Source organism: Seriola aureovittata, chromosome 13, assembly GCF_021018895.1.
Source record: "Seriola aureovittata isolate HTS-2021-v1 ecotype China chromosome 13, ASM2101889v1, whole genome shotgun sequence".
Taxonomy (NCBI): domain Eukaryota; kingdom Metazoa; phylum Chordata; class Actinopteri; order Carangiformes; family Carangidae; genus Seriola; species Seriola aureovittata.
Genome location: NC_079376.1, coordinates 22,908,595 through 22,931,611, shown reverse-complemented (window position 1 = coordinate 22,931,611; position 23,017 = coordinate 22,908,595). Strand labels below are relative to the sequence as shown.

The 23,017-nt window shown below is 41.9% G+C and overlaps 1 protein-coding gene across 11 annotated transcripts in view; it reads left to right on the top strand.

Moving 5' to 3' along the window:
• myt1lb (myelin transcription factor 1-like, b) overlaps positions 1-23,017 on the top strand; it is a 106,898-nt gene that overhangs the window by 34,581 nt on the left and 49,300 nt on the right. For all 11 annotated transcript variants that reach the window (XM_056393540.1, XM_056393539.1, XM_056393538.1 and 8 more), the window contains 3 exons: positions 3,966-4,079; positions 10,817-10,862; positions 12,981-13,014. In XM_056393540.1, coding sequence (XP_056249515.1) covers positions 10,817-10,862; positions 12,981-13,014 — 80 coding nt within the window. In that variant the 5' untranslated portion in view covers positions 3,966-4,079. The remainder of the gene's footprint in view (positions 1-3,965; positions 4,080-10,816; positions 10,863-12,980; positions 13,015-23,017) is intronic.

Here is a 23,017-nt window from a genome sequence, read left to right as displayed (position 1 = left end):
AGAACACAACATAAAGCATGTAAACTTTAGGTTGTGTTCTCTCTGCACGCCGGAGAATTTGCTGGGAAAAATCCTTCAATATAAACATTGTCAGGATGCAGGGTCATGGGATTTCTTGCTTGGTTTCTGTGGTATCACTGTTTTGACAGTGTGGCCAGTGTAACGCCTCAGTGGATTTCAAGGGCTGCGGTGGTTTAGTTTGGGGATATAGTGGATCTGGTCTTTTTTATAAACTGAAAACCTTTTGAATTACTAACCTATGTGCTGTGTCGGCACGGAGACGACTCCCTCATAGACACTTTGAGCAGACTGCAGCCTAACATGAAGCTATGGATCATGGCGACTGATCTGTTTTCTGCACTGCCGGACAAACAAAGAGCACCCCCACTATATTAGGCTTTGGGTCAGATTGGTCCCTTTAAGTTAGAAATGATATGTTTGCTGTTGCCTGTTGGCTTTAGTCTGTGTTTGCAGTCCAGTCCAGTGGAACTGATTTCCACAGAGCAGTGGGAGGAGAAACGAGTAAAGGTCCAGCTGGTTTTATTACCAGCCCAGTCCCATCTCCTGCTCTCCAGCTAATCAGACCTGCTAACACATGAGCTGCGTCCCAGTTCAGGGGCCGCATTCCTTCAGGGGACGCGGGGATACGAAGGTGTGGCCCCTCGTAGCCGTCGTACACCACTAAGGCTGAACCGAAACGAGACGGTCTGGTCTATGGAGGATTTTCGCTTCGCGTCCGCAGCTGTGCCCCTCTTACCGATGCATCTGAAAGCCCGGCTCCTGTCGCCTAGCAACCTCGACACATTGTAACTTTTTTTTCACAAAAACAGGCCCGTGGTTTTAACAGTTGCGCCGTTAGCTCTTGAACTGAGCTGAAACCCAATACTTACATTTAAAAGTGTAATCCTTCGGCGCAATGAATCTTGGGATAGGTTGGGAAAAGAAGGACACATTTCTCAGCCGCAACTTTGAAATGGGACAGTCTAGTCACGCTGCTGTGACGCAGTTGGTCTTCAAATTCAGCCTCTGAGGGGTGCGGCCCCTGAATTGGGACACAGCTACAGACCATCTCCACTGAAAGTTAACTCGCACACTGTCACTCCTCTTTCGCCCGTCACCCTTCGTTTCCCCGAGAAGGTGGCGTTTGGACCTGCTCTTGACTTGTGGGGGCTCTAAATATTTTATCTACGTACATAAAGAGAAAGGGGGGCAGGTTGAGGCATCTTCTGTATGCAACACGGGAAAGACAGAACACACAGCTGACCATCGAAATCCATCAAACACATGTAGCTGTTCTCTGACCATGCCAGTTTCATCTGCAGGATGAGGGCAAGAAATCATAGCTGCTTCTTCACCTCCACTGTTGTTGGTGTGTGTGTGTGTGTGTGTGTGTGTGTGTGTGTGTGTGTGTGTGCGCGCCAAGGAGGCAATGAACAGGCACTGAAAAGAACACAGGATATGGAACAGAGAGAGGGAGAGCAATAGAGAGAGATTTCATCTCCTCTCTGCCTGTATACATATCTGCTCGAATGTAGGTCAGGCAGCCCCAGTCACTCGCAGAGCCTGGGAGAAGGAGATTGCTGTGTGTGTGTGTGTGTGTGTGTGTGTGTGTATGTGTGTGTGCGCGCATACACATCACATGAATAAAGCATGTGTCTCTCTTGTGATATGTATTTATTTGTGTGTGCCCCCTTGTCCTCATGTGCCATATGTGTGTTTCTGTATATGATGGGTATTATTTTGTGTGTGTGTGTGTGTGTGTGTGTGTGTGTGTGTGTGTGTGTGTGTGTGTGGGTGCGTCTAAAATGCCTGTCATGTACAGTATGTGTCATAGAAAATGTCACAGCAGACATCACAGCCCCCCCTTTCCATACTGCCATGTGTGTAACCATACAATAGGGTTTTCATTACATTTGTGTGTGTTTGTGTGTGTCTCTGTGTGTTTGTGTAGGGGGAGGTGTGCCAGAGCAGTCAGTCTTCCCGGGCTATTTGCAGTATGCACCCTGGCTTTGATAGATATAGGAGCCCAGTAAAGGGCAGGCATGGATCCCTCATTTTTCTCCAAGGAATAGAGAAAATCTCACAACCACAGACACACACGCACACACATACACACACACACACTTGTAGAATTCGGGGGTTGAGAAGGAGTGTACCAGTCCTTGGTCATATATTCTTCCCTCATAACGAAGGGGAAGAATGAGAAAGAGCTTTTGCACATGTGTCCATAAATGTCTGTGTGTGTGAGACTTGAGATTGTGTGTGCTTGCTCTGTGTGTCACTGTCCTTGGTGCTGAAACAGACTAGCCCTGCAGCACTATTGTTGTATTGTATCTTCTTCTGCTACTTTGTGTTGTCCAGTTAGACCCTTTCCATTTGTCATTTTCCCCTCTCCCTTTTTTTGATACACACACACACACACACACACACACACACACACACACACACACACACACACATTCACATTCACCAGGGGAATGTGGGTTGTGTCCTGATGAAGAGTCAGAGAGCTGTGATTTGTCATCAACCTCCACATGAAGACCTTCATAAGAGGACAGACCCATCACTTACACTCTGATTATAATGACCAAGGGGGCAGGGATTACTGTGTGTGTGTGTGTGTGTGTGTTTGGGGTTGCTCGTGTTTTAGCAGGTGGAATTATACAGCAAATTAGCCAGAGGTAACGCAGGAAATCTACATTTGATTTTGTCAAATACACTGAAGGGATATACATTTTTATATACACAATAACCCAGCTCCCTGCGCCCAAATTCACTTTGACTTCACCGCCATTTTTTTCTGAATGAAAACACCTTCGGGACGCTTCGGCGGCTGTAATCAAATACAAACCAACCTTTGACGCTGCTTTTCAAAAAACACAAAAGACGGCAGGACCATGGTTGTAAAATGAAAATATATTTTGAGTGGCCCATTGTTTCACATTAGGGTTTCACGTTAATAGCCCCTTTTCAAAGTTGTTTGTGCGATCCCCTTACAACTCACTCACACTGTTTCCAACTTGCCCGCGCTTATTATTCGCACTACAAAGGAAGTGGACCAAAGAAAAAAAGTGGAAAGCCGAGGTATGTGTGTGATGAAGGGTAGAAAAAAGACCCCCTGCTGGTTCAAAGTAAAGTCCGCTTATGCACATAACCACCACCGCTCCTTTTACATAACACACAACACACACTCTGAACACTCGCTGTATGCCTATGGTTGTGTTTGTCCTGAGGAACCAGCTATTATTTTGATTTAAGCTGCTTTGAGATTGTGTGTGTGTGTGTGTGTGTGTGTGTGTGTGTGTGTGTGTGTGTGTGTGTTATGGGCCATCTGGTGGGCTCCCTATGGGGGCCTTCATTCTTTGTGATGGTCCCTATACACCATCAGCACCTCATCTGTTCTCTCCCATACATTCTCTCAATTAGCAGCAGCGGATGGAGAGAAACAAAGACAGGGAGAGTATGCAGGCAGTGTTTGGATGCACGCTTTCACTCACACTCTTTCTGTGTCTCAGGTTATTTCACCTCTTTTTTTTTTTTGACAGAGTGGGACATCAACCCCCTCACTCACTCTTCTCCCATCTTCCTCCGTCTTGCCTCCCCTCTCCTCTCCTCTCCTCTCCTCCTCTAACTCAGCGAAGGATGGAGAGCTGAGGAGAGAAATCATGAAGGCAGGCACGGATCATTAGCTATATTTGTCCCCACTTCCTGCAGAAGATGATAGATCTAGCTAATTACCCCATGTTGCCAAGCCTATCACACACAACAAGCGGCCGTTGTTATGGCGGAAATCAACGTTCACTGTGGCGCGTGCCGCATAGCTGATGTTATATGATTATTCATGAGCCTGGGAGTCAAAGGAGAGGAGTAAATTTCAAATCCTGTCATGGCTGTGTGTGAATGTGATTGTTCTGGAAATGATTTTAATGATATGTGCTCTCCGTCTTCTTCTCCCCTCTTTGCAGAAAATGAGTTTGGAGGAGACGTGGTGAGCCGTTCCTCTCCAGCTGAACGTCATTAGGTCCCAGTGGAAGCAGAGGTCTGGACCAAAGAGCTGTCTCAACCCCAAACCATTTCAGGTAGAGTCTGGAACATCCCGTCCTCACACCTGACCCACTTATTCTCAGGTTAATCATGGCTGCTGGTTCTGATGCAGAATTGCGTGATAAATCTGAATTGTACTATTTTCTATTGGCACTTTTTTTCATAATGTTTAATAAACAGAAACATGGTACAGAGTACAACAGAATCATACTGCACTCAAAACCAAATACACTGCATTAGAAAAAAAGCAGTGCCACAGTAGTACAGCGGCAGTCAGTTATGATCAAGCGGCAACCTCTAGAACTGAAACGTAAAGCCAACACTGAAGAACCAAAGGATACAGTTCCTCTAATGACCACTAGAGTCTGACTCCAACAGTGAGTCAATCCCCATAGACTCCCATGTTAAAATGTCCAACTTTACAGCAGAAATAAACATGTTTACAGTCTGGTACAAAAACGGTTTTGATCTCTATAGCTAATTTGCTCCTTAATGACAACTGTGTTGGGGGGTGAATTTTTATTGATTGTTTGACTTTATTGTCCACCTCAGTGGAAATTTGTCCTCGGCCTCCCCCAAAGAATGTACAAAAAAAATACATACAATCCACATAACAAAAGACGCCATTAAAAACATATAACACGTTCAACATACAATAGTGCAAATGAACAGGTCGCTGCAGGTTAAATAAACAAATACCAGAGAGGCAAGCTCATAAAATAACAAGATTTCTTTGTGTTCAATGCCTGAATGGCATAGGGAATAAAAGACTTCTTGTGTATGTTATGTACATGTTGAATCGATGGCCAAATATAAGCATTTCAAACTCTTGAGTGTAGTGGGTGTGCGGTATCAGCAGCTATGTGTTTAGCGTTCCTGCTGCCAAGATGGCGACAGCGGAGCAGTTCACTCTGGGCTTCAACACCGCACCTATGGGTGACGTCACGGAGGCTACGTCCATCTATATATACAGTTTAGGGTAATGATTTACTATATAGACCTGGAGAAATGGAACAATGAATAGACCAATCAACAGAGGCATCAAGGAATAGATTATCAATGGTACTCTTTTACACTTACGCTTCACAGTGTGTAGTTGATTGACAGGAGAGAACCAGCTTCACATCCTCAACGGTTAACCCCTTCTGTTGGTTAAATGTCAAACATACAGCAGATCTACTTTTGTCAGAAGGGAAAATTTAGTTATCAATTATTTGTGTAAACCCAGATGAAAAGTTTCCTGCATGTTGGATAAAATTATATATTTTAATGCTTTAGATATAATCATAATTTTCTATGAGCCTTTTTACAGACGATTTCACTTCTAAAATGTTCCAACATGAACCAGTACAAACGAAGAAATGAACTGAATTTATTCTACTCCCCACATAATGAATGCAGTTTTCAAAGATGAAATATTTTAAATACAAGGCAATAAAACCGAATAGAATTAAAACAAGCATCCAACCTCAGACCCACACAGGCTGTATCATTTAATGTATAAATACTGTAACAGCACTGTGTCAGCTGTGGACCAGCTGATAAATTGTCATATTGTATTCAGATCACAGCTTCTCTCGCTCTAACCATTTTAGAGCCCTGTACAGCTTCCGTCACCCACCAAAGGCTTTTGCCACACTAGTTAGGAATCGCTCCCCAGATTTTAGTCTCCCATCACCCTCGCTCTCCTTCTCACTCTGAGTGTCCCTCTCGCTCTCTCCCTCTCTCTCAGCGCCCACTCAGATGCTATCTCTACAGCCCTTCACACTAATTCAGATGCACTTAGCTTCGTTTTGGCACACATGTTTACTGTCACTAGATGATGCATGGCATAAATACATATTTGCAGTGAAATATGATAATGCCAGTGCATTTTTTTTTTTTTTTTGGCTCCCTATTGCTTCACTGTGCAGAATACCAATGTGAGAGTGTGAGTCTATATGTGTGTGCGTATGTGTGGTGGAGGGTGGAGGGTGGGGTTGGGCGCCATATGCCTGAAACGCATTCTCCCAAAACTTCAAGGTGAAAACAAAGGGAAACTGATAACGATGTGAATTGTTGTGGCAGATGTCTGAGTACCCCCCCCCCACCCCACCCCACCCCCTCTTCACCACCACCAAAATGATAAACACACACACAAAATGCGTGTTTTATGTCTCGATGCATATTACAATAATCGCTGCATGTTTCGTTCAGTAATATCCTGATTCTTCCATATCAAACAGCAACAACCCTCTTCAATTTGTCTGTGTCTGTGTCCTATATACTGATGAAGACACACTAATAACAACAGGCGCCGACACTTTAATTTCCAAAGAAGAGAATTTACATATGATTTCTGTATTGACGCACAATCGATACCAACACAAACACAGTTGGCATTTGGACAGCTGCTTTTTTTCCCCAAGTAGTTAGCTGCATTTCACATTCCATTCACAATACGCATATATTTTCAAAGGAGAGGAGACTTTAGCTTTGTGCTGAATTAAACACTTGTGTTTATAGGCTTAGATGGTGTGTGCATTTGAAATGGGATGCAGCCCACACTTCACGCAGCCATTTCATCTCAGGCCTTTTCCTGCATTGTGAAAGTGAATAAAATCCTTACACAATATATGCTGCATAATATGCTACATGGATTAAAATTCATGGATGCAAACTACAAAACATGGAAACAACTTCTGTCATACACACATAGAGGCAAAGAATAGTAAATAGGAACATGAGGTACAATAGGATTTTTTTTAAACCAAATTACCTACAGGTTTTTACTTGCTTTTGAATATACAAACTGAACTCCAACCATGTGTGACTGAAATGGTGGATTACACCAACACTCGTTAGTCCCTCCACGTTGCTTGAATATTCCCAACATTAAAGGTCCCATATAGTTTAAAGGTAGATGTCCATGTGTATATTTTTATTTAATCACTCAGAAAACATTGAATCAGAAGAAATGCTCTGAGCCTCCTGTGTTCTGATTGGCTCACCGACCTGTTGTTACTAGAGCTCCAGAGAGAAGCCTGACAGAGGAGATGTACAACTACACTGAGATGGTTTTTCGCTCTTAACACCATAAATATATCTTCTTATGGATCAACACTTCAAATAAAACACAGGAGACGTGTCAAATATGGAACCTTTAAAACTTCTCTTCTTGATGTAAAGAAGAGGAAAAAATGGAGCTTTAAGTTTGTTTTTAAGTTTTTCAATCAATGAAATATTGCTTCATATTTTTGAATGTGATGCTTGAAAATTGTATAAATGTAATTTCATTACATAATTATCAGCCCATGTGGTGTCAGTGAATGGAGATATTGCCCAGAATTATTATTATTATTATTATTTTACATTTTATAATAACTGCTGGTACATACTGTCTACTTAAAGTAGAAATAAATGGACAGTAACACCATAGATTTAATAAGACAATCAGTAATTTGAATTCTTGTTGTGTAGTAATAAATATGCAGATTGTCCTCAGAAGCCTACATCATTATATGTGTTTATTTAGCCAACCTAAACTTTTGGAGCCAGGATGAACGTGACTCTGTGGTTATTCATCAGGGCCCATAATGCCATTGATCCAGGGTCTAATTGAGACACAGACAGAGAAGGAGTGGGCCTCCTCCTAATCCTCAATAAGCAGGCTAACCTTCATTACAGCCGTGACATTTTCCCATGGGGTGCTGAGAGGGAAAAAGAGCTAGACAGAATATGAAGGGCTCTCCAACATATGGCGAGCTGCAGAGGCGTGCATGCTTCCTGGGTCCAACTCTCATGAGGAGCCTTAAGGGAAGGAAGCGGAGGCGACAAGACTTACACTGCTGCTGCTGCTGCTGCTGCCGCTGCCGTTATTGTTGCTGTTATTTTATTCTGCTGCTGGATTCGCTTGTTGTTGACACTGTGTTCAGTGCTGATGCAGGCCTGGCTTAAAACCGCGGCCCTCAGAGAGAGTCTGACAGCTTCAGATAGGCACTGTTAGAGTGTGTGTGTGTGTGTGTGTGTGTGTGTGTGTGTGTGTGTGTGTGTGTGTGTGTGTGTGTGTGTGTGTGTGTGTGTGTGCACAACTGAACATGCATTTAAACAAGTCCATCTCATATTTCAGTCCACAGTGGATATTTCTCTTTTAACAAGGTTCTGCAGGTTTGGCTTTACTCATGTTTTCAGTATTTCATCCAATTCATTCTCGAACGTTAAAGAAAGTTCTTCAAACAGATTCTTTTCATGTATCTAATTTAATGTAATTATTAGCAGCATTATTAAATGAATACACAATTGCAATTAACTGCACAATTAATCGAGATTTAATCAAAATTGCAATATGACCATGAAGTGCAACATCCAAATCACAGGAGCTGCAAAAAAATTGCAGGAGCTGCAATATTTATGATAACTGTAAAATGTGTCAGAACATTGTTGTGCATTGTTAGCACCATAAGCATTGTGGTGCTACAGAGACCTGATCTACAAATCATTCACACGAACAGTAACTTCTGTGGCTAAACAGACAAAGGGAGGAGCACCACCTACACAAAGCCAAACTTTAAGAATCCCAGTACCACCCGTGGTGTATTTCAGTGCAAAAATGGTAGCAGTGACAATGTAGCAACTAAAATAGATAAAAAGAGATTAACAAAAACATCATAAAGTTTCAGTTTAAAATTGATTTGGAAATTGAATTATTGTAATTGAGTTGAATCGTGTTTTTAAATGCGTGACACAAGTGAGCTCTTGTGTAAGTCAGTGCCTTATTGTTTAGACGTCGAGGAGTCGATGTGCTGGGAGGAAATCTACACATGCAACATTATTTCCACTCTACTCTGAAGTGCATCACACATGTTGAAGGGAAGCTGCCGCTCGTGCTCCGAGTGCAGGTTGTTTCAGAGAAGCTTTGATAAAACAGAACAACGTTGGGTCCGATGAGAGACACTCAGCAAGAGGGGACTAACTCCACTGTGCTCACATCACACACACACACACACACACACACACACACACACACACACACACACACACACAATCTCTATCTGCATGAGCACCTGAACCTGAAAGAGGAAAAGAAGAAGAAGAAGAAATTATGTTATTTTTCCTTTCCCTTTCTTTTTTTCCCAAAGAAGGATGCATTTTCCATTGCCATGGAAACCATAGTTAAACTTCAATAAAAAAAAAATATATATATATATATATATATATTGTATATACATGTATGTATATATACTGTATATGTAGATATTTTTCTCTCCCGTGCAAAAATCCCCTCAGCCTCCCCCAAATCCACCAGGTCATTCCCTCCCTGCTGCCTTAATAAGATTTATAAGGTATCCTCGCCTTTCATCATGTTATTTTTCTCCCGTTGAAACATTTATGGGCATTCATAAAGAAACACCCCATTAGGGCTGAGGGGCTCTACAGTACAGTAAGTGTGGTGTTAATAAATCATGTTTAATAAAAAGAGACATCCAAACAGGGCTGTGGCCCCTGTCACAGTCCGAACCCCAGCAGCTACGAATATTTAGGGGCATCTGGAAATAACGGCAGACGTCCTGAGGCGTTCAGGGCTCCTCAACAATTTATGATGTGTTGGTAAGGGGGATAAACCTACATTTAGAAGGATATGTGGGTCTGACATACATGAAAGAGACGTAGAAGGAGGGGATAATGCTTCGTCTGGCATGTGAAGAGCTTGAAAGGTTTGAAAACTGAGGAGGATGTAGGATAAATGGGAACCATACAGCTGATGTAAGGAGGTTGTTATGTCTTCGGTACACCTGTAAAATGAAATGGATGAATGAGCGCTTGAATGGTTGGACAGATGGAAGGACAGACTGATAAATGAATACTTAAGACATTACGTATTGCAACAATTAATCGAAATATAATCAAGTGCAATATCCAAATTGCAGGAGCTGCAATTTTTTGATAAAGGTGAAACAAACCATAAATGAAGCATTGTGGCACTACAGAGACACCCCTGGCCTACATGAATTCATCCAGATGTAAGGGAAAATGCTTGTTTAGTAGAGACCCCAGCAAAAATCACATCATCATCATTTTTGATGAAATGAAATCAAATGCAAAAATCCCCAGATCATATCACTTTCGCAATATCTGTCAAAATAATAGCAATTTCTTTCCTTTTTTTTGTTTTGTTTTTTTTGCATATTCAGCCTTTATTGCATCATTTCAAAATGTGAAAACAGTAACATTATGATGAATGAAATTAACATTTTCAGAATGAAATGAACAGAGGAGATCTCGTCTTGAATTCGCAAACTGATTAATCAGTTCATCTGTTAATCTGTCTTGGCCAAATATGAGTCTTTGCATAATTTGTGTTGGCTTTTGAGTTACTTCATGAAATTCTGATGACACTTCTGACATGATAATCATATGGAATGATAGTCTAAATATTGATTTTTGATTGAAGAGATCCGAATCCCAGTTTGCATAAATGTAAATCATATAAATTCAGCAGCACAAATGTATTGACAAAGAGATTTTACAGGTCTCATTTGCTCAGTGACGATTTAAGATAACAGGAATCTAAACATTCCTTATTCTTTAAATGACTTCAGTGATTTATGCAGATTGTGTCAGTCACTCAGTCGCCTGCAGGAAACCTTACGTCTGAGTGTTGTTTGACAAGAGGTGAAAAAAAAGAAAAGTGCTGTGCAGCTGAAAGTAGATGTATCCAAATTAAAGATAATCATGTGAGGCTGTGTGTTGTATGTTTAACAGCTTGTTTGCGTCTCCTCTTCTTTCTCTGTAGATGGAGGTGGATGCAGATGACAAGCGCCATCGAACACGCTCCAAAGGTATCTGCATGGATACACACACACACACACAAACACACGCACACAGGCGTGCAATGCCATTCAGGGTGACCTTCACTCTCCCAACACAAACACACACGCACAGACACCAGAACGTACATATACTGTACACACGCTGCTGCACAAATCCCAGACTGTTACACTCCAGTTGCCTTTCCTCACTGCTCTCTCTCCTCCTCTCTCTCTCTCTCTCTCTCTCTCTCTCTTTCTTTCTCTCTCCTTTTACATCTTGCAAAACAGAATCAAAGTCCACATTTGAAGAATTTTATTAATGCATTTCTATGCCACTGTAAAGCACTTTGAATTGTCTGAATGGCGCTATATAAAATATGCAGAATGAAACATCTACCACAGTGATATATAATCCAACAAAACGATGTATATTGGAAACTGAAAACAGAGTATAGAACTTTAAAAAGAAAAAAAAAAAGAAGAGGTAGCTCGGTTTTAGCTGACAAACCAGTGATACTCTTTTTTTTTTTTTCTTTTGTATGACCTTCAAGAAAAATGTTAACAAAACCTTGGATATTACAGTAAATAGCCCTATCCGACGTGGTCCCATTAAACTACAACAGACACTGAAAACCAGCCGTTACTCAGCCAGCTGCCCTGCCCACTCTCACATGTTTGATGCATCTGAAAAGAGGTGCCCATCAGAGGACTCTCCTGATACATATTTCATCGCCTCTAACTTTAGAAAGATTCTAACATCTCTGACCAAACAAGGAAGAAGGTGCTGACCGTCGCTCTTACATCATGTGGATCAAGCTCTTTGTCAGCCGTGTAGCGACAGTGGCTGCGACCACACGGCCTCCTGTTTGATTGAGTTACAGGCGTCCTCTGCTCGTCGGCCAACGACTGAGCAGATGTGTGAATGGAGGATTGGCACTGAAATCATATTTATGGCTGCTTCCTAAATCATTCCTTCGTTCACTCGGACACAGAAGTGTACACTATACACTCCTCAAATAAAATGGCTAGCAATAAATATGGTGCTTGTTGTAAGTAATTTCAGGCAGTTATCATGTTGAAAATTACAAGCATATGCCAGTTAGAAGACTGAACCCGGAGTTTTATTTTGCAGCAGAAATATTTGTAAGATCAAAACACAACCTCTGTCTTTGTATTTCACCTGTGTGTATTCTTTGTCAGATTTTTACCAGTGTCTTCAATATGAACTATCCAGCCTGTCAACATGTCACATCAATAGGCTACAGATATTTGAATAGAATAAAACTTTATTGACCATCAGGATGGAAAACTGCCTTAATTTAGCCAAAACAGAAAAGCAGCATAAGAACATATAACAAAGTTATAACTGAACAATACACTGAAAAATAGAAGTCAGTTGACATAATATATATATATATATATATATATATATATGTATATATATGTATGTATGTATTTTTTATTTTTTTTTACATAATTTTCATTTCAATTTTTTATCTTTAAAGTCATCAAATGGATTTTACCCATTTATTTTTGTGTTTTTTAAATTGAAAATACTAATACTAAAATATCAACACAGTACATCGTATTGTATTGAATGCACAGTAAAGTGCCCTGTTTATGAGACACCATATTTTTCCTTTCTTTCTTTTTCCTCAATCATTTGATCACATATAGGAAATAAATTGACAAATTAAAAACTGTATGCTTTAGCCCCCGTATGCAAATACATCCACTAAAAACATATACACACCTGAGTAACACTTGTTCACCAAAAGCTGTTCACATTTGGAAGTATTTTAGACAATGGCAACTTACTATAGAGAAATCGGCTTCTTAAAGAAACATATATTCCATTATGTATTTTCTATTTATTTAAAGGACAAGATATTTTCTAAAATGAATACACGCAGTAATTTTAGGTTGAGTTCTTCACACAAATACAAGCAAATTTCTGCATTTTACTGAAAGCTTTTCTCTAGTCATTTATTTACTGATAAACCTACATACATTAAGAGCAGCTTCTTATAAAGAAAGCCCATGAATTTAACATGTTCAAGTCTTTCCTATCTCATAATCATCCTCTCTCTCTCTCCCTCTCTCTCTCTCTCCTCTCTCTCTCTCTCTCTCTCTCTCTCTCTCTCTCAGTGCCTGTGGATCCAGCGTTAACAGAGCTTTTCAGGTCAGTGGGATTCAAAACTTGCACTGCACCGAACACACACACACACACACACACACACACACACACATAAAAGCAACACAAACACCAATGCACAGACAGCTATAAAATAACCAGAGAGTTACATACCTACACTTAAAATTGGCCTGTTGTTGTCTTAGTGCCGAGGTAGAGACAGTCAAACAGCGCCGGGATCAACTGTCACCTTATTACCAACCAGAGACGCTGCTGCCTCGCCTGTGCTGTTTGACGGCTGCCTTCACATTAAAAAAACGACTCACTATTGTGTGCTTTGATGACAGTTCCTCCTCTGTCTCTTCCTCTTGCTTTTCTTCTTCCTCTGCCATGAAGTGATACTTGGGTTATTTCGATTTCTCTCTCTTCATCGCTCCCTCGTAGTGCGAATTTTTCACTTTGTCTCCTTTCTCTTTCTCTGGACATCTTCAATGTCACGAAAGATGATAACAACAGAACAGAAACAACAAGAACCAAATTCTTTCTTCCATCTAGTTAATACAATTCCCCCATATGAAATATTAAATAAGAGGGTTTTCTCCTCTTTTAATGTTCCAACTAGACGAGCTAAATAATTCTGTTTTTGTCTCATGTACTTGATGATATTTAGCATGAGAGCCAATTATCAATTCATTACCCATGCAGCACAACTCTTTCTCCCTGTCTACGCCCACAGCTTTAAAGTTCTTGTTGGGTGAGTTGAGTGGGTGGAAGGTAGAACACAACTTTATTTCAAATTTGAAGCTTTTCTTTGTCCCTAGAAAAGTTTCTTCACAGTATATTTTTAAGAGCTGATGTCTTTTGTAAAACCACAAATGTGTGAGAAAAGCTTGAAGTTAATTAAAAATGCATATTAAAGGATAGTAGCTTTCACACATGCACTGCCACCCTGAAATTATCCAGACGTAACCTGGAGGATGTGAGAACGCAAACGTCCGAATCAGTTGTACCGAACGTGAAGTTGACTTTACCCTGCCAGTTCCCTGGTAGACGTCCGTGCGATGTCTGATTGAGCCCATGTGTGAATAGAGCAGGTCAAAATCCAGAGAATTTACAGTTACTGAGTGGTTGGTGTGTTGATGATGTTTCTGTTATGCAACTGGCGCAAAAACAGAACAACATGAACATCCATAAGTGAAGTAGAAACATAATTCACGCAAAGATGGCGACGAAAATTTCAAACTGCAGCGACACAAAACGTTCAGGGACTTCTGTCGGTGACGGCCGACGCCACAATCAATTTGTGGAACAGAAAGAAACATGGTTGTTTATGACGTAACAAAACTCTGCGATTTCTGTAGTGTAGTTTTTGCATCTCTAAAGATGGACGTTGCCTCTGTGAGGTCACTCACAGGATTCCGAAGAGCGGGTTTGAAGCTCAGAGTCAGCTGCTCCACCGTCGCCATCTTGGCAGTTCCTGACTCCGCCCCTAACTCCCGGCTAATCCAAAAATTAGGGTAGATGTAGAGGGGGGAAGTGTGTGGAGCTTGCCGGTTTGTGGTAAACATACGCTCACCCACCTGTCACTCAAAGAGGCCACACCCTCAAGTCTACATAACTTTAAGTCGTAACAAAATGTAAACAGGTGAGTTATAGAAACAGTTGTCATGAAGGAGGAAATTAGCTCTAGAGACCAAAACAGTTTTTGTACCAGGCTGTAAACATGTTTATTTCTGCTGCTATGGGGACTGACTCACTGTTGGACTCTAGTGGTCGTTAGAGGAACTGCAGCCACTTTCCTGTTGGCTTCATTTTTCAGACCAAGACGTTGCGGCTTGGTGAGAACGCATCTGACACTGACGTCTTCTTGTGTGCTACATGTGTGAAAGAGCAGCTCCAGACAAACAACAGACCTGATTCTCCTGACATTGTAATTAATTGTTGTCAGTGAGAAAACACTTGATAGCTGTTGGTGTATTTACACAATATACTGGAAGATTTTTTGCTTCACTCCAATCTTAGAGTTGTGTGGAAAAAATACAAGTGGTCATACAGTATGCTGCTACACACTGTGGCTTTACCTGAATCAGATCAGACTGCACAGCACAGGACAGCACACCTGGACAGCAGCCGCCCCACATGAAACCAGCCTACACGTCAAGTCCCAATTTTTACAGTCCTTTGATCATCATCTGTGGTGGGAAAATATCAGATTTCCACAAAGAAATATAAAGTCCTGGTCGTGATTTCGTTATATTTCCTAGCGCACTGAGGGGCGTCTGCTTCAAAAGTAGTTTGGCCAACTTCACTAACATGTAGCACAGGAGCTGATTCTGTGAAGCATCTGAGAAACCAGGCAGTCGTGCTTCACCGCATCACTCTCCCCTCCATTTCCATTACCCTTCTCTATCATTACAATTTGTTTTGTCGCTACATGATCTTGAGACAAGGCTTTGGTTTATAAAGAATATAGCCTGCGATGTTGTTCAATATTCTGCTCGGGTGTGTTGCTGTTTTAAGAGTGCAGTGACTCGACTGACAAAATGAGGTTGGACTCAGGGGCTTCGCAGCTGATGACTGGACTCATCAGTGTTTAGGGGACGGCCTTTCGTACACTGTGTAAGGACTGAAATGATACATAGTACTAATGTCAACAAAAATAGCTCAAGTTATCCGCCAGCTTCTCTTAAGCATTGGTCTGAATGGAGACCTTCCGCCTGTGTTGTCATGGTTATTGACGAATGTTACACAAGGTGTGACACTGTCTCTTGGGAGGATGAGGAGTGAAGCCCAAAGGATCTAACTAGGGTTCATTAACTCATCCATAGAGTTCCATAGAAAATAGCCATGCACACAGAAGCTACAATCGACATGTTGTTGTTGTTGTTATTATTATTATTATATAATTATTTTCATCATTATTTGCAGAGTGTTGAGTGTAATCTGTTTGGGAATTCAAGGGTGGGAAATTCAGTGTCCTCTATTTGTCTTTGTGAGTTGTTTCTACCCCAGTAATGTGTGAATTTCATTTTGTCCTTGGCTGTGTGTTAGGAGGTGGTTGCAGTTACGATAAGGATTCCTGCCTACCTATATATCAATAAATAATATTCCACCTGGAAGATTACTGCGTAGCCTTTAGCTGATATTCATAGATAGTACAAGGTGTACTCTCCCTCCTCCCTCTCCCCAATCCTTCAACCCCACCCCCCGCCCGCCTTCATTCATTCTCTCCTTTCCCCATGTTCTATCATTCTCACCTCTCTCTCCCTCCCTCTCTCTCTCTCTCCGTCAGTCTGCTGCTGCCTGCAGATAGTAATTAATCAGGGGATCGATGTGAAGCCTATCTCCAGGCCGAGGCGTCTATAATGTCGATAATACTGCTCGATGGCCTCTTTCCCCAGAGAGCTGATAGTCTTCAGGACGAACACGCCTGGGCTGGGTCAGATAGGCTGGTGCTGCCATGCGCGTGTGCATGTTTGTGCATACATGTGTGTGTTAATATGTATATACGCTTCTTAAATGCATCCACACAAACACTTGAATGGCGTCAGGTGAATGAGAGCAAATTACAGTGAGCGACTTGAGTGGGGAGGAGAGGGGATGCAAACTAAATGCAGTGTTTTTAATACTTACTTAGTCAGACTGTGACTATGAGTGGATCATGGTAAAGACAGGTGTGTGATTGTGGTTGTAAAACTGGTGATGGGCCCCATTCTTCCTACATGATAACTGATTAAACTTGATTTATTGTTGAAATAATGACATTAATGTGGATTTTTCAGCTGTTACAATCTGGCTTATGGTAAAATGTTGGCAGAGTCTGTCAAACACAAGTTAGCTGGATCCTGACTTGTTAATCTTAATGATCCATATTTTGTTTTTTACATACAAATGCCTCAAAAAATGCACCACCACAATAGTGTTGATGTGGTTATGGTGAGATTGCCACAATATAGAAAAAAGAACCTACGCCTGCCAAGAATGTTTGAATTTTAAAAAATAAAAAATTGAATAATTTGAAGAAACAATCATCATCAAATTTTTTCCAATTTTTTATAAAGAAACAATATTGACTGGAGTTCAATTAGTGCAAGAAAATGTGTCTCTTAGACATGAAAATACATAAAATGTTCTTAATAATAATAATACATTTTATTCATAGGCACCTTTCAAGGTAATCCAACAAGGCATATATCTATCATCATATTATCTGAAATATTTTGGACTTGGCGTATATAGTGGTGAATAAGTAATTTGAGTTACTGTTTGTACAGTTTGTCAACTAGAGACCACTGACAAGTCCTGCTCAGTATAAGAGTAGTGGGAATTGTTTGTGTTTATGTAAAAAGAAATGAATATTGACCGATATTTAAGTCAGTTTCGTAAGCGGTATGTAAATCATTTGGAGGTCTCGACAATATCACATCCAGTGTGGTCCCTCACTCTCCTGGCCTCAGACAGTTTTCAGCGTTTCACTCTCACAATCTGTCATAGTAATCATAGACCTGCAGGACGGCTGCTGTAATTGAAGTCTACATGTGAGGCGGTGGCACGCGGTGAAGGAGAGCGAGGACATGGAGTCCACACACAGAATGACGTTCACGCCGGGGTCCAGGTTTGATGACATGTTGGAGGAAGCAGTTTAGAGAGAGAGAGCGGCTGCTCTCATGTGTCCGGGCGTGAACGCAGCTCTGTACGCCATGTAGGCAGCCGCAGCAGCAGCAAGTATGAAAGACACGGAAGGTAAAGGCGTCCCTTCAGCTCACAGAATAAACATTCCTCTCCACATCTCCTTTGTCATTTGCATATTTACAGTCTGCAATGCTAATCATGTTTATTGGGGTGTATAAGTACTGCACATGAGCTCAATAGGGTGGGACAGCTTTGTGCCAGAGACTGTATGGTGGAGACACAGGGATAAAAATTGCCCCCAACAACCCCACCCACCCCCCCATTTCTTGAAATAAATGGTTCATCCTGCGGTAATCCAATTTCAAAAGACAAAAAGAGCTGTCTTACATAACTAGGACAGCACAGGCTTTTGCTAATTATGGTGTTAATGCAGAGTGAAAAATTCCCCCGATTTAAACAAAGGCCAAGATTTGTGAAGATATTTTTATGTTGTTGAGTGTTTGTGTAGTTGAGCAAGTGCAGTTCTTACAGTATCACATCATAAACCCACATTGAATCTATAATTATGTGAGGAGATGGATGTCTGGCTTACAAGAACAAGGTATTTGTTCATTTAACGGCATGTATCAGAAAAAAAAATTGTAGGGAAAATTACACGCCATGTAAAAGCTATCAATATGTAAAGATTTTCAAGGTGCATGTCTCAGTGCCTAAGGCTGGCTCACAGAGGTAAACTATTCACTCCCTTATTTGCATTAATCAAAAAAAAAAAAAAAAAAAAGAAGAAAATTCCAAGGAAACCAAATCCAGATTTGCACGATTTCACCTTGAGCACATAGATTTTATTGTCAGTTCCGGTGTGCTTCAGCACTGAAGTGTTGAGAACAGTTAAGTAAGGTGGATAACTGCTAAAGCCCCTCATTTTTCCCCTGTCAGATTTCTGCTTCCATACAAAAGACATAAGGTTGTCCTCTGTCGCGGACCGGCTGAATGAGGGAGGCGGGCAGTCGTGGCTTTAATTGCCGGTGTCAGAGCTGAAACATGGCCGAACAGGAAATGATCAAGTTAATGAAACCTTTTAATTATTCAACATAATTGTGGAACGTGATGAGCGTGTCGGTGAATCCCTGGCCTGGCTGTTCACACAGGGTGTCTCTCAAACACACACACACACACACACACACACACACACACACACACACGCGCGCTATCCCTCTCTTCTTCCCTCTCGCATTCCCTTTGTCTCACCCTCATGTGAACAGTTGCTTTCCTATGGTGCTCTCCCTCGTCCTTATTACCCACCATTCTCTTCAGTGATAGACGGAGTGAGATCAGTCTGTGTTATAATTACTTGCCCTCGTCTCCTCGGGGTCGTTACTCCTCCACCTCAGCCTGTATGCCCACTGGCCTGAGCCCCTGCAGCCATTCTGCACATCACTTCAGGGCTGACAGGCACTGGCATATTGATCTGAGAGCTGGAGAGCACAAGAATGAAATTTCTTTCATTCTCCATCACTGTCTCTTTGTCTAATACTACACACATACCCACACATTTGCCCACTGTGCACGTCGGATAATTAAAGACGACTAAAACAAACATGAGGATATCGGTTCATCAGCACGCCTGAGACTCCTTCTGTGGTTGCTCCTTTCTTCCTTCCTTCCTTCCTCCACTCTCTTGATATTCCTCCTCTCCTCTCCTTCCTGCCACTTTTCAGTTCCCCTTTCTCTCCTAAACACCCTTTCCCTTCCTTCCTCCTTTCCTTCCTTCCTTCCTCTTTCTCTCTCCCCCTCCCTTCTCTCTCGTCTGTCTCTGGCAGAGCTAATTCCCTCTTCAGATGGTGCAGCTCTCATTTGCATACTTATCAAAGTGTTTGGACTATCCGACAGAAGCTGTAGGAAGGTGGGGTCATTAATATGTTAATTAGCATCCCCCCCTCTTCCTTTTTCCCCCCTCGTCTTTAGACGGCAGCACACCATCCATATCCTCCACCTCTCTCGCTTCACACGCAGCCTTTGAATGTTTGAATACCCTCAGAGGCCCTGCAAATGCCATAAGACTCTGTAGACATCCACACTTGGGGGTTAGGGTTGTTTCACAGAAGGTGTGTGTTTGCATATGTGTGTGCAATGTAAGCTACAGCTACTGTACAAGTCTACGGTCATGGATTAAAGTCACTTATACCTACGTTCATAGGACAGTCCAGAGCCATAACATGATCTGGTTGCACAGCCGACCGTTTGCTAAATGTCTCCCCAGAATAGATACTGGCCAATCACAGCCTGAGCAGCTGTAACTAAGAACAACAGATGCCTGTTGTCAAGCCGTGGATTTCTTTGTTCGCCACCGGAGCGTCGTAAGAGCAATTTTTTCTTACCTTTCCAAAAACCAAAAACATAACAAAACACAAAGGTGAGGAATGGACTATACACTAAACACGGCTCTAATGTAAACGTCAGTCGTTTAGCACACATGCTGCGTCTGTCCTGTGTCTCCGGAACAGTATCAGACAAACCCAGATTTTTAATGTAAAACTGCTTTATTTAGTATTTTACCAGACTTAATCACGGGTCCGTTTGTTGCCCCAGCTTTTGTCAACGGGACACGGCCTCGTCCACCAAAATGACAGACATGATAGATACAGCGGCTGATAGTCAACCTAGCCTCCAGAGACAAAAGCCTCCTGTGGCTGCAAGTGGGCAGTAAAGTACAAGATTTAAGGAAAGATATCGCGCCCACTTTGTTATCGTTCTAAATGATGTCTGTTTGTAGCTTTAACCGGTCGAGCACTGGTTAACTTTGCGTCTTTACGTCCTGTCCCCACTGCTCTATATATAGATAAAGTCTTATTTCACAACCTTCAACACAGCACAGTTAATAGTCAAAGACTTAATCTGTATAGCGCACAGGACACTGTTCCCATGTCAGTCAACGTAACGTGATTACAATAACTGCCATACGTAAAGGTTGCAGGGTCAACAGTTAAGTCACTCAGCTGAAGGAGAGGGACATCTCTTTAATTCTGACTTATCTGCTCATGAGCAAAGGTTAATGGGTCGGTCATGTGTTGGCTATGGTCATGCTCTAACAAGGCTTGGTTGGCAGCGTATTGCAGATTAGTCAGCGTTGATGCAGGTGACTGACTGAGGGTTTACAGCAAGCAACGGTGGCTGACATTAATTGAAAACGGCAAGGGGAAGTTATAAGCAATTGGTGCAAGGCATCTTGGGAAGTGATGTCTTTGATTGAGGTTGTTCTGTGGTTTGAGTCTGTATGGGAAGTCCACAGAATCCGGATGTTCATTCAGTAATGTGCGGACAAACAGAGGGGAGTGGATCCTGGAATGAAAGAGAAACATGAAAATAAATCAACATTTGTCTGTAGGACAGAAACGTAACCAGGGACTCAAGTGTTTTCCGAAGTAGGTTTCAATAATTTAACCAGGAGAGTGAAGGCAGAGGAACTGTTACAACATTCCCGTGCACAACTTTTGATTTTGAGCTTTTCAAGGACGGTAACAAATAGGAATTCAAACAGCTACCTCACTGCACATGTTTATGTTAAGTAGACTTTCTTTCATTCTCTTGCTTTCACCTCTACTGTTGTCTCCCCTCTGTTTGTCACCGTGCCTCTGCCTGCACACCAAGGGGTGGCTCTCTGGATTACTATTATGTCTGGTGGATAGAATGAATCTAGACGAGGGCCGCAGTTTATTATCATCGGCCATTTACATAAATTGGAGATAAACAGTGTGATTTTTCCAGCAGGAGACAACACAGAACACCAACACTTGTTTTGTATACGCCCCATCTGGAGAACGGTTTACCTTTTTCCGTCCTTCCCTGTGGGTGAGATTGGACAGAACAGAGGTAGGGCAGGTGAAGGTGGTGTAACAGAGTAGAGCAGGGTGTAATAATGATGGAAAAGCAGGATAGAAGAGGAGTGTTTTTAAAATCATGAAAAAATATAAGCATAAGAAACAGGGCGGAGGAATGATAAAAGAAGTAAAGAAGAAGGCCAAGAGATTAGACAAGACAAAAGGTGAGATGAGGAGAGCCCTCACCTTGTTCTGAGCAACAATAAAAGCTTCACAAATCTACTTGGCCTTGCCTCTGAATACATATTTCTCTCTGTGCCAAACTGAAAGGGCGTTCAATTCAACCCACACAGGGCAGACTTAATAATTACTCTCACTTTGAACGCAATTTCCTGGCTGGGGGAAATGATTGACAGATTGTATCCATGGTGTCAGAGGGCCAGCCACGCCCCTCCTGACTAAGGCAGAAATTAGAGAACAGCAGGAGCTAAATTACACCTTAGCAGAGACCTCTGGCAAGAGGAGAGGAAGGGAGGCATGATGAATGAGAAAAGGATCAGAACAGAAAGGTAGAGGGTGAGTCGCGTGGGAGCATGGAGATGATTGGAGGAATAGCTGGGAAATGCATTTGTAGCACACACAAGCACATGCATGCACAGATGCTGGAAGACACACAAACACACACACACTGAGGTAATGGGTCTGCAGTACTATTGGAGTGCAAAGGGAGAGACACTTAAATGCCATCTCTACAGCTGGGATGCTATTTACTCCCTCACATACACACACACACACACACACACACACAGAGTCATCTCCACTCTCTCTATGTCATGCTCTCAAAGCACTCAGACTGATATGAGAGCAGCAAGCAACCAGCAGAGTGGCACAATGAGTCTCAGGGTATCTACGGTGGAGGAGCTCAACAACAGCAGGAAGTGGGCAAAGAGAGTAACAGATCATTGGTTTGTACACATTGTAAAGCAAAAAAAGTAAGTGATGGACAACATCCACTGTGGTCTCACTATAAAACACCTGTTTTCTTATCAATCCATATTTGGTCTTAAAGGAGCTATTTGTAAATTTTGCTATTGTTACATAGCTAACGTTAGCATTAACAGCTGTTTACTCACCAGTCTAGAATAAATGTTGCAAGTTCATTATCAAATGTTAACTCCTGTTTTACTTCTATTTCTATCATTTCGACTTCCCTCTTCTAATGAAGTTAGCTCTGGCCCAGTTGGACTGCTTGTCACTTTCCGATACCGAGTCGCTGTAGTGTTCAGTCTGGCTTGAAGAAGTACCGCTGCTCAGAGGACGGATTATAATCTCCTGTATTGTAAATGCAACAATGGCAGAAGCTCTCAGAAAGACTGGTCAGTAAACAGCTGTTAACGCATATGTTAGCTATGTAGCCAAAGCAACAAATGCAAGGGAAAGACCATCTGTAAATAAAAATGGACGTAGCCTCTGTGACGTCACCCACAGGTTTCCAAAGAGCAGTTTTGAAGCTCAGAGTGAGCTGCTCTTTATCGTCGTCTTGGCAGCGCCTGACTCCGCCAGACTTTCTGATAATCCATAATGGGCAAATAGCTATAGAG